Raw genomic sequence first — 10,748 nt, forward strand, 5'->3', positions numbered from 1 at the left:
CGCGCACCAAACACCACAGCCACCTGCGCGAGGCCCAGCGGGCACAGCGTCTGCATTCGCACTTTCGCCACGAGCGCCGCCGGGAGGTCCACGGGGCCGAGGGTAGCGGCCTCGCCTCGGCCGGCACCCTCTGAGGCTCAGGAGTTGCAGCCAAGGGAGCCTGGAGATTGGCCGCATCCCCCGGAGAGTAGGCTCCACTAGCGTGTCCTGCTGCTTCGGCCTCAGGGCCTTGGCGAATCGGCGGCAGCAAAAGCTGCAACTAGTTCCTGAGAAAAAGGGGGCGGGACCGAGAGGAGGCGGCCAGCCAGCGATGAGGTTTGAGTGGCGCGTTGAACAGACGCGGATTCGTCAGGCGGGAGGGGCGAATCGGTGGCTAACATGCGCGCTCCTCTGCTCCCTCTCCTGCCCTTTCTTCGCGCGGCCAAAAGTCCAAGAGCCCGTAGATTCGCCAGGGATCCAGGTCTCAGCCGTCTCCTCCCTTCACCCGCCTCGGTGGAGCCAACAAAATAACGCCCGGTTAGCCAAGCCCCATGGGCAGCGTCTGCCACTCTCTGGATCTTTCTTACGAGTACAGTTCAGACAGCAGCCCGGTTCCGGTGCAGGCAAACATGACGACGGCTCGAAGCTCCTCTCGGGGTCCGATGAGAATTTGTAGCCAAGTAAAAGGGGACCCCGAGTAGTTGCGCGAAGCGGGCCTGGCGAATCTGCAGCTCCTGCTGTGGGCGGGGCCTCGGCGTACGCGCAAAGGGGCGGGGCCAGCGCGAGCAGCTCCCGACCCAGCGGGGGCACTTCCTGTTGGACCCACCGAAACCGGGGCCGGCTGGGAGGGGCGCCCGGGAAGTGGAAAAATACAGACAGCCGCGGTGACTCAGGCCGTTTGTCCGACGCCGCGCAGAATGCAGGGATCGTTTTTTCAACCGTTACCCCCCTCCGGTCTCTAGACTCCAAGGTCTCCATCCGACAGACCGGTAGACTGAGGCCTGCAGAAGGGTCCCGTTTGGCCCATGCTTAACCCACTAGTCGTGGTCAAATCCGAGGCTGTCTCGAGATTCCCAGAAAAGCCTGGAGCCGCGGGGGAGGGGGGGTGTCTGAACGTCCTGAAACGCGTTCTATGAAAAATAATAAAGCCGGCCCGATTGGAACTGGGCTAGGCTCCTCAAGCCTCCGGGTATCGAAGGCTCAGTGCCTGCTGGTTTTAGGGATGGCCTGCGTCCATCACGCGGTCACCTGTTCCAGCGCAGCAGCAGCCCAGGTGTACACCGGGAGCCTGGCGCTAGAGTCTTTCAGGGACCGGGCATCCTTTTTCCGCCCTGGCACCCTAAGTCTTGCTAGGGAATGGCCAGTCCACCTTGGAGGCCCAAAATGAGGCTGTGCTGTGTGCCTCGTTTTATCTCTGCCATTATCTCTGCCTTGCCCCCTGGCTCTATGGCCTTGGACAAGCTATTTCCCCAAAGCTTTCGGATCTTCCTTAAAGATAGGTGTTAATTGCTGTCCCGAAGGCGTCTTGTAAATCTCTCCACTGTGCAGGGAAAGCCCACAGGAGCCGGTTTCATACAAACTCACTATTTTAAGTTAAGAGAAAAGTAAAGAAAGAGGTGAAGACTTGTCGCGGGGCTCCCAGCACAAGAGCTGAAAATGACAGAGGGCTGGAATCCTTAAAACTTTTAGGAAAATTAAGCAGGTAAAAAGAAAAAGGAAGCCTTAGGTGATGAGATCAGATTCCTGGCCTTCATCCCAGTGGAAATGGGCTGCTTTTGTCAAGAGATTCCCACGGCTGATGGGCAGTTAAAGCCCATGTAAGTTCAGTTCCACTGACTAGCTTTGTGGTCGCGGGCAAGATCCTCCTCCTAGCTAAAAGGGAAGTTTGAAGAATAGTTTTAAGTTGAATACAAAAGTGATGATGTGAAATGTAAGCCCCCTAGCTCATTCACAGTAAAAAGGTCAATTGAAAAAAACAACAACAAACAAACAGCCTTTTAGAGCCTCACATTCTGTAAACTCAGAAATGGAAATACTATAGGTTGGTTATGGGGATTAAAGGAGCTAGTCTTTGAAGAACTCCTAATAGGCGGGGTCATCCCTCAAGAAACTTATTCTAAACCTCCAAGAAAATGAGAGACTCTGGATTCACAGGATAAAGAGCTCCAAGGCCGTGAGCCAGGCTATCACGTCCGTCCCCACCTTCAAAAGCAGCTAGTTCCTGGCCAGGTGGGGCCAGCGTTGGAACCCGTTCCCCCTGCACCCCGGTATCGGAGCCTCCGCTTGGCTCTCTGAAACGAGTCACCTGATTCCCGGGAGCCTTCCCTTCACCCCAATCACAGCTACAGGGACATCTGTGAAACACCATTTATTATACAAAACAAGACGCATCAAGAACTTGGTGTCAGAATAACTGCCTTCCCCGGCTTAGGGCAGGATCTTCTAATCTTACTTAAAACCTCCTCCCACCTTTGCTAGGGAGACAGGCTGGGTGCACGGCAGCCCCTTAATCCCCCCAAAGACTCATAGCCCTGGCCCAGGAGAGCGAAAAACCAGACACGGAAGCCTATGTGTTGGCCTTGCATAGTGGGGAAGGCCTTGCCTCTATGTCAAAAGCTGAGAGGAGGCCGGTCCTGGGAAAAGAGGGCCCTATACAAGTGCCCAAACCAAACTAGCACCCCTTGAGTCAATTCTCACTTAGCAGTCCTGTAGGGTGGAGTAGAACCGTGCCCACGGGTTTCCATGGTAGTAAATCTTTACAGGAGCATACAGCCTCATGCTTCTCTCATATGGAGTGGTTGGTGGGTTCAAACTGCTGACCTTGTGGTGAATCCACTATGTCACTGGGCTAGAAGCACCCGAATCTCTCTACAGCAACTAAAGTTGCGAGTGGGGAACCCATCCAATTCAGGCATGGGAAAAGCTCCCCTCCCCAAACTAGCAAGCCTAAAGTAAACTTCTACGGAAATACAGTTAAAGGCAGCAGGGCAGGGATGTAACCTCTGACTTCACTAGTGGCTGAGGGTCAGTACCATGGTCTGACCAGGGTCCTCCTCTACCTAGCACATGAGCCTTGGGCTGAGGAACCTTCCACTTCCTCCCAGCCCAGGCCAACTGGAGCTTCTAAAACCCACAGGACAGACAGGGAGAATCCCTGGGAATGCGGGAGCTGCCCAAGGCCCAGCTGGGAGGACCCCAAACCTGGCAGGAATCCGGTCTCCCCCTGAGAGTGGCCACAGGCAAGTGGTTCTAGCCAGGGGCAGGACAGGGCAGGCGATCTGCAGGCCCTCTGGCCCTGAGCAGATCCCCTAAGGAGGCAATGCCTGGGGCAGAGGTGAAGGCCAAGCCTTACACGGCTTGCAGCTCCCCCTGCAGGCGATTCAGCTCCTCTAACTCTTGCTTGTGCCTGTCTGTCTTGTGGGCCACCAAGGAGCGATAGAAATGCAGGGCAAAGGCTACAAACACGAGCCCCACAGGTACCATGATCGCTGTGGAGGCCATGGCCGCTTGCCAGCCTGGCCCGTGGGTCCCGCCTCCACCACACAGTTGCCGGGGCGGGCAGGCCTCGGAAGGGGCTGCAGGCAAAGGGGTCGGTGGGAGCTTGGAAGCCGGGCTAAGAGAGGCGGCCACTGGCGGCAGAGACGCGGGCCTCTGGGAGGCAGCTACCACAGGGGCCGTTGTTCCTGAAGGGGCCCCAATGGGTACAAACTTGACCCAGCCAACCAGGACAACTTCAGCGAGAAAGAGGAAGGTGCCCAAGGCGGTGGAGAAGCCCCAGGCCAGCTCCACGTAGCGGTGGAAGCGCTGGTGTGGCGACTGGTGGACGGAGTTGAGGTTGTGGATGTTGCTAACGGCTTCGATGTGGGGCAGAAGGCACGTGGAGACCATGAGGGCGAAGAGGTGCACAGCCACCAGGACGGTGGTGCAGATGCTGAAGGCCACCAGCAGGCCCGGCGGGTATTCGTACTTGTTCTCCAGCTGCACCTCCACCATGGCCACCTGCAGGGACAGGAGGAGAGGCGTGAGCACTCAGGCTCCTCGGCCAGAGGTGCCTGTCGTGTTTCCTCTCGCCGGTGGGGGACCCGGCGATTTTCAGAAGCATGCCTGGCACGGAGAAGAAAAGGTACTTGGTCTTTGTTGAACGAATGACCGGAGAGCCTGGCCAAGCCCTGGCTGTTCTGGGCTTGGCTTTTCCCACCTGGCCACGGAGAGGACTGGCCAACATGCTCCTGGCTGGCTGAAGCTTGTGCCAACCGAGGGGTTAAAGAGCATCGGCTCTGGAGCTACCAGGATTCGAATCTCGCTTCTAACACACTTGTGTGAACTTGAGCTGAGTGACTGACTGCATTCTCCCCGTGCCTCTGTTGTCCTCTGGAAAACAGCACCTACCTGCCTCCTCGGTGGGTTGTGAACAGGAGACCACACGCATCACGTGCTCAAAAACACGTGGCAGCAGGGAATCCAGGCCAGAGGTTGCAGACTGACTTTCTGCACCGCAAGCCCGGGTCAGCTTGCAGCCAAGTTTTGCTGGTCTCATGTAACAAACAAAACCCCAACCCTCACTGCCATGGAGGCCGGAGGCCTGGTGGCATAGTGGTTAGGGCCTGGGCTGGTCAGCAGTGAAACTACCAGTGGCTTCATAGGAGAGAGCCGAGGCTTTGGCCTCCTGTAAAGAGTGACAGTCCCGGGAACTCACAGGGGCCCTTCCACCCTGTGCTCGAGGGTCGCTATCAGTCGGCCTCCACGTTTTGCTTTGTTTATTTAATTCACCACCAAGCTGATTCGGCCTCACACGGTGCCTACAGGACAGGGTAGAACTAGCCCTTTGGATAGCTGAGATTGCCCCTCTTTAAGGGAGCAGCTCTCTCCCATTAGCCCTTGCTGTGTTTTTGTTGTTGTTGTTTACAAGGGAATCCCTTGCCAACGTTTAAAACGTAAGAGGTTTCAGGCCACCATCTCTATCCTCAGATCTTCTAGAAAACTCAGAAGAGCTAGTCAAACACGACTCGGTCATTCCTGGATGGCTCCTGTCAGCTGGAGTCGTGGGTTCCCACTCGGGAGAGGTCACGGGGTCTCAAGGTGGCCGCAGCCCCCACCCAGCCCACTGGTGTCTGTATCACCTGCCTGGCCGTGGCCAACATTTGAGTTGATGACTCTGCTCTGGGCCTATAAGGAATCTGGCCACGACTGCCAGCCTGCCCAAGTTCAGAGTGTGCTCTGCCACGAACGTGTTGCCGTAGGACTTGGAGAAAGCATCTTCACATCTCTGGCCCTGCGTGTCATTACCTACTTCACAGGGTCTTAGAAAAGTGCTGCCCATCTCCACCCCAATCCCGGTGTCAAAACCAAACTCACAGCTGAGTCGATTACGACTGATGGTAACCCTATAGGTCAGAGTGGAACTGCCCTGCGGGCTTGCCAGACGGTCACCGTCTATGAGAGTAGAAAGCCTCATCTTCCTCCTAGGGAGCCGCCGGTGGTTTTGAACTGACTTTGTATCTTGCAGCCTAACCTGTAACCACGATGCCACCAGGGTTCCTGGACTTCAGTGACAGCTCAGTGCAGTTCGTGGACTTGTGATTCTAACCCAGGTCCCGGGGAGTCCTGGAGCTGGCCCTTTTCCTCATTCGATTGCTCCAGGGTGGGGAGGAGAAGGACGGGGGCAGAAAGGCAGGGCTGAGGATCTGGGGACATTGGGCCGTGGTGGCTGTCAGCAGGTGTTTGTCACAGACGGGGATCTGGGCTGAGCCCTGGTTCTTCCAGTCTGGTCTAGCTCTCCTCTCCCCTCCCTTGCCAGGATTGGCCCCACAACTTACACAGCTGATGCTCCAGGGAGAGCCTTGGTCCTTAAGGTGTGGCCCCAGGAACCTGTGAGTGCAGCCACAGGTTGGACTGTCCCCTTAGGAACGGGCTGGTCTGGACCAGGGGACTGGTGGGGGTGGGTGGGTGGAAGACCTCCCGCAGAGCAGCATCTGGGCATCTGCTCTGCCCCCAAAGACAAAACCCATCACAGCAGACTGAGGAGGACATCCCTGACCGACAAGGAAGACTTCTTCCCCACCGTCACCTTTCAGATCCAGAGACTGTCGCACCAAAAAGCAGGAACTAACTGGAATCAACAGGTGGCTCCAACCTCAAACCACATTTGACGCAGCAACAACGTACAGGCACCGCCCCTCCGCCTCTCCTTATCAAGTTGAGGCACTTTGGGCTAGTTCATTCAAACCCTGGGCCCCAGGTCATCCCATCCCCTGCATTCTCTTGTGTGCCCCTGGCAGGGCACCACCACCACTCGGGCAAGTTCTCCACCTATCCCGGTGGGACCACAACAGCATCCCAGGGCAGGTTCTGGGCAAGTGCCGGTAGACCCACCCACCATGATCTCACTTGGTTCCCCAGCAGCCTGCGAGGGGGTGGAGCCCTGTCCAGGGTCACAGCGCTAGCCAGAAGCTGAGAGGGGGCAGAACTTGCGTCAGGCCCCGCGACTGCAACCGTTACATGATAGCATCCTCCCACGCAGCAGGCGTTATCGGCCGGGGGATCAGGCGTGAGCTTCCTCCCAGAGGCTCCTCCTGGGTGGCTTCTTGGAGCTCTCTTGGGCACCCTTTTGTGCCTGCTGGGTGGCCCCTCCGGCTAATTAAGTCTCCTGATGACAAGCCCCCACCCAGTCTCCCTGATCCTGGTACCCCTTTGAAACCCGCCCCCCCCCTGGGGACCAGGATAACCACACCTCCTGCTGGCTCTGCTCGGGGTGATGGGGTCGGCAGTCTGGGCCCCCTTGGTGACTTGTTTGTCCCCGCCCTGCCCCCACTACCTTTGGGGCTTCCTTTCCCCACCGTCCAGTTTATACTCCTGGGTGCCGGGTCCTAACAAGGGGCGCCTGCAACTGCCTGGGGCCTTGCCTCCTCGGTTCCCCTTAGCACCCTTTGTCTTATCTTGGGGGGCGGTGTCAGTCGGGTCTCCCTGTGGGCTCCCACCCTCTGCAGCCCGTTCCACCCTCACCATGGCGAAGCCTGAGAGCAGGGCAGATGTGCGGCTGGAGGCCTTGAGCTTGGCCCGGCTGAGGTAGAGGCGGCGCCAGCTGAGCGCCCGCAGCGAGTGCTGACTGGCCCCCATGAGGTCCAAGTAGCCGCGGTGCACGAACTCTCGATACGTGGGCGAGGCCGCGGGGCTGTCGCCAGCGGGGTTCAGCGGGGCCTGCTCGCCCGCGTCCCCCTCTCCGCCCTTCATCCTGGGGGCACAGCACCAGGCGGTCACGGGGGCGCCGAGGCGGCTCGGGGATCCTGGGAGGGCCAGCCCAAATGGGGGGGATGCCCCATCTCCTGGGGAGGCGAGCAGGGATGCGGCCGGCGCCCGGGAGCAGCAGGAACTGGCACGGGCCGGGAGCCCTCGGGGCCAAAGCAAGGCAGCGGAGGCCGAAACAGGAACTGGGGCGGAGGCGGAGCCGGCGGCCACATGATGGGGTGGAGCCGGGGGACCCAGTCCATCAGCAGAGGTCCCCAGGGTGCGCGCATCCTGCCAGCATCTGGGTCTAGCACTGGACACTGGGACATATGCAAGCCCCTCTAAACGGCCCAGCCGGTCGACGCCACCTGGGCGCTTCTATTCCTCCGTTCGGGGCTCCGTAGCTTCGGTTCCGGGGAAGCCTAGGCCCCCCCCAGGCTCATCCAGAGAACACCCCCTGCTCCCACGGCTTTGCGAGTGAGCACCCGGCCCCGGCGACGACGCTGACACACACAGGAACTCACGACCCCAGCTTGGAAGATTTTTGAGTTTTATAGCAAACCGTATTGTATAGACCCGGGGCCCAGGGGCCCAGCCCGGCTGGGTCCCCCAGCGGGCTGCCTCCTCCCCTTCCCCACCCCCCAGCGGCTCCATCCTCTAACCTTCCGAGCGCTCCCCAGGGCCCCTCCCCTCCGGCCTTTGATCCGCCCAGTCCCTCCCCCCACCCGTGCACCTTCCAGTTACCTGAGGTATGTGGATTGATTCCCCCTCCCCTACGTGGTACCACCTGGCTCGGCTGGGAGGCCTGGGTCGAGGGGCGGGCCTTGGCCCCGAGCCCTCCCCCAGGCCCCTGGAGCCCAGCCCCCAAACGGGAAGGCAGGGCAGGTGGGACGGGCCGACAGTCTGTTACTAGGTTTCCATGGCAACTAAGAGGGGCCATTTCCAGCCTTAGCACTGGCATTGGGAGGCGTCCGTTGGCTGCTATTTCCATGGCAACCAGGAGTGGCAGTTCCCTGGGCAAATAGGTACAAGTTTCCATGACGACGAAGAGTGTGAGCAGAGCCACGCTGGAGGAGCCCCGGTCTTCCCCCTCCTGGAGCTGGCCCCGCCCCGCCTCGTGTCAAGAGGGATGGAGCTGCTGATACAGTAAAGCGAGGGCGCGCCTGGGGAGGGGGGCGCGGTCCACACGGGGTGCCCACCTGGCCAGTCTTGGTTCCAGCTGGTCCCATCCCCCTCAATCCAGCTCCCCCAGGTGCGAGGTTCCCCCAGTTCAAGTAACACTTCAGTACAGATGAATGTTCAAGTATTGTGCAGGGAGGCAGGCAGGGGGCTGGAGCACCCAGCACCCCTGGCCACCACTCCCCTGGGCCCCCCCTCCTCACAATAGCTGCCATTGTCAGTGACATTCAAGGAGTCAGGGTTGAGAGAAAAGGACTAAACCTGGGGCAGGGGGGGGCGGAGGGGGTTTAGGCGTGGGGTGACCCTCGAGGGGTACTATCACCCCCACACCCTCTTGCCCCCCTCACCCTCAGTCCTGGCTTTCCCTGGCTCCCCAAGTTCCCTACCCCTGACACCTGGATCCCCAATCGCTCTCTCGGGTTTCCCTTTTTGGCCCCCCACCCACCCCCAATTCCAAGTATCTGGTCTTTGTTCCCTGAACCTGTGATGGTCTGCTTTCTGTCCCCCCCTCCCCCCAGCCCATCCTCCACCTCCCCCCAATCCCTGGCTCCCAGAATCCTGTGTGCAGATACCCTTCCCCCAGTCCCCACCCTCCCTCAAGCTTGCACCTTAACCCCCCCTCCCACCATCCCTTTGGCTCAGCACCCCCCAGTACCTCTGACCCACTCCCCCCAGGGGATGGACAATGAAGTAGGTGGACGGGGGAGGGGATGGGTAGGAGAGACCCCCAGAGATATCAGTGCAGGGGGGGCAGGGGGGCGTGGAGGCCGGCTCTAGTCCCTGGGCAGGAATCCCAAGTCTTGGAACCAGAGGTGGGGAACCTGGCCTCCTGGCAGGGCTGAAATGAAAGCCAGAGGCTTTGGATGAGTCCCGGGGGAAGGCGAGGGGGGCGCCCCACTAGCTGTCCTTGAGAAGGAGTTTTTCCTCTGGGCAGCGGAAGGGGCCTGGGGGCCCGGCAGCTGCCAGCCGGGCACAAGCTTCTGGCGAGAGTTGGCGGCAGGAGCGCAGGTCGAGGCGGCGGAGGCGTGGGCAGCGGCGGAAGAGCGGGAGGCAGTGGTCTGTGAGGCGGTGGCAACCTGGAGAAGGCAGGTGAGTGGGTGCGGGCCCTGGCCACGAGGGTCCGCAGGCTAGCTAGCGGCCGGCCGGGATGCTTACCGGCGAGATTGAGGTGCACGAGGGTCTCGCGGAGCGGGGAGGTGGGGGCTGTGAGGAGGTGGACGCTGGGGTCCCCGACGTGGGCGCAGTGGCTCAGGTCCAGGGCGCTCAGCTGGGGCGCGTGGCGCAGCAGGAGCCGCAGGGAGGCGTCGGTCAGCTCCAGGCCTGCCAGGCGCAGCTCTGCTACCCCCTGCAGCCGCCCCCGGCTCTCCGTTTGGCCTGGGCCCGTGGGAAAGAGGTCAGGCTCCTAGCCTAGGCCGCTCCGCCCCCTGCCCGGTCTGCCCCCCTGGCCCAGTTGTGGGGGACTGTTGCAGTCTGAGCATGGTCCTCCTAGACCTGCACTGGCTGGAAGGGGCCTCAACCAGTGGCTTCCTCCCCTCAGGACTGATGCTCACCTCCAGGCCCCATGGAGGCTCTCCACCATGTCCCCCACACACCCCGACCTCTTCCAAGAATGGGTTTGCTCCTAGCTTACCCTCTGGCGTTATATCTTACATTCATTACCTCCCCCCCTCCCCCCCACCTTGGACTGTCTGTTCCTTGAAGACAGTCATGTCTGGTTCATAGCCACCTCCCGAAATTGTTGCAAACCCAGGGACACATTCATCTAAATGGCTCCCCTAAAGGGCCAATGGGGGCGTCCTGTTGGGTAAGCATTGAGATGCTACCAGGTTTTCTACAGAGGAAAGAGGAGCCGGTTTGCTCCCCTAAAGGTCTACGGCCTTGGAAACCCTCATTAACCCTTTGTTTACGTGCGGAGGCCCCATGGTGCGGTGGGTTACCTGATAGACTGCTGACCACCCAAGCCAGCTGTGGGAGTCCACCAGCGGCGCCTCGGGAGAAGGGTGAGGGTTTCCACACCCACGAGAGCTACCACCGCAGATCCCACAGGGGTACTTCTAGTCTGTCCAGAGTTGGAGTCCACTCGGTGGCAGGGAGACGGGTCAGGACCCACGCCATGGCAGTGGGTTTGGTTTGAAGGGGCAACCTGCCACCGCCGGCTCTTCTCCATCCCGCCTCTCCCGAATTAGTCACGGGCTGAACCCTGTCCTCTCCTTCCTCCATCACCAGCTTCCTCACCCACTCTTGTCTCTCCTGCCTTTCCAGACATCCTTCCTCCACCAAGAACGCAGGGAGGGCACCTCACAGGAGCCCACGGTCTCCTTGGCAGAACAGCCCAGTGCCCGCCAGGTCTCGTCCCTGTCTCAGTT

At 60.0% G+C, this 10,748-nt stretch overlaps 3 protein-coding genes across 6 annotated transcripts in view; all 3 read right to left on the minus strand.

Annotated features, from left to right (window-relative positions):
• The window catches only part of SETD1A (SET domain containing 1A, histone lysine methyltransferase), a 20,032-nt gene extending 19,336 nt beyond the window's left edge, over positions 1 to 696 (minus strand). The window contains exon 1 of the mRNA XM_045284823.1: positions 24 to 696. The gene's annotated coding sequence lies outside the window, so the exon portion shown is untranslated. The remainder of the gene's footprint in view (positions 1 to 23) is intronic.
• A 1,636-nt stretch (positions 697 to 2,332) lies between these two features.
• On the minus strand, positions 2,333 to 7,362 carry ORAI3 (ORAI calcium release-activated calcium modulator 3). Its single transcript, XM_004705649.2, has 2 exons — positions 6,982 to 7,362; positions 2,333 to 3,978 (listed from the first exon to the last, which is right to left on the minus strand). Exons 1-2 carry the CDS (start codon positions 7,207 to 7,209, stop codon positions 3,328 to 3,330), a joined length of 879 nt encoding a protein of 292 aa, XP_004705706.1. The 5' UTR covers positions 7,210 to 7,362; the 3' UTR covers positions 2,333 to 3,327.
• Positions 7,363 to 9,015: 1,653 nt separating this feature from the next.
• FBXL19 (F-box and leucine rich repeat protein 19) overlaps positions 9,016 to 10,748 on the minus strand; it is an 18,105-nt gene continuing 16,372 nt past the window's right edge. For all 4 annotated transcript variants that reach the window (XM_045286088.1, XM_045286091.1, XM_045286090.1 and 1 more), the window contains 2 exons: positions 9,538 to 9,756; positions 9,016 to 9,458 (listed from right to left, as the gene is read on the minus strand). In XM_045286088.1, the coding sequence (XP_045142023.1) occupies positions 9,280 to 9,458; positions 9,538 to 9,756 (398 nt within the window). In that variant the 3' untranslated portion in view covers positions 9,016 to 9,279. The remainder of the gene's footprint in view (positions 9,459 to 9,537; positions 9,757 to 10,748) is intronic.

Source organism: Echinops telfairi, unplaced genomic scaffold, assembly GCF_000313985.2.
Source record: "Echinops telfairi isolate 266 unplaced genomic scaffold, ASM31398v2 ScPeMD7_5;HRSCAF=22, whole genome shotgun sequence".
Classification (NCBI taxonomy): Eukaryota; Metazoa; Chordata; class Mammalia; order Afrosoricida; family Tenrecidae; genus Echinops; species Echinops telfairi.

Bases quoted from the DNA above. Each gene is read 5' to 3' on its own strand.
- ORAI3 (XM_004705649.2), bottom strand. From the start codon at position 7,209: ATGAAGGGCGGAGAGGGGGACGCGGGCGAGCAGGCCCCGCTGAACCCC. The intron at 3,979-6,981 runs GTGAGGGTGGAA...CTGTCCCTGCAG, and splicing joins TGCTCTCAGGCTTCGCCATG to GTGGCCATGGTGGAGGTGCA.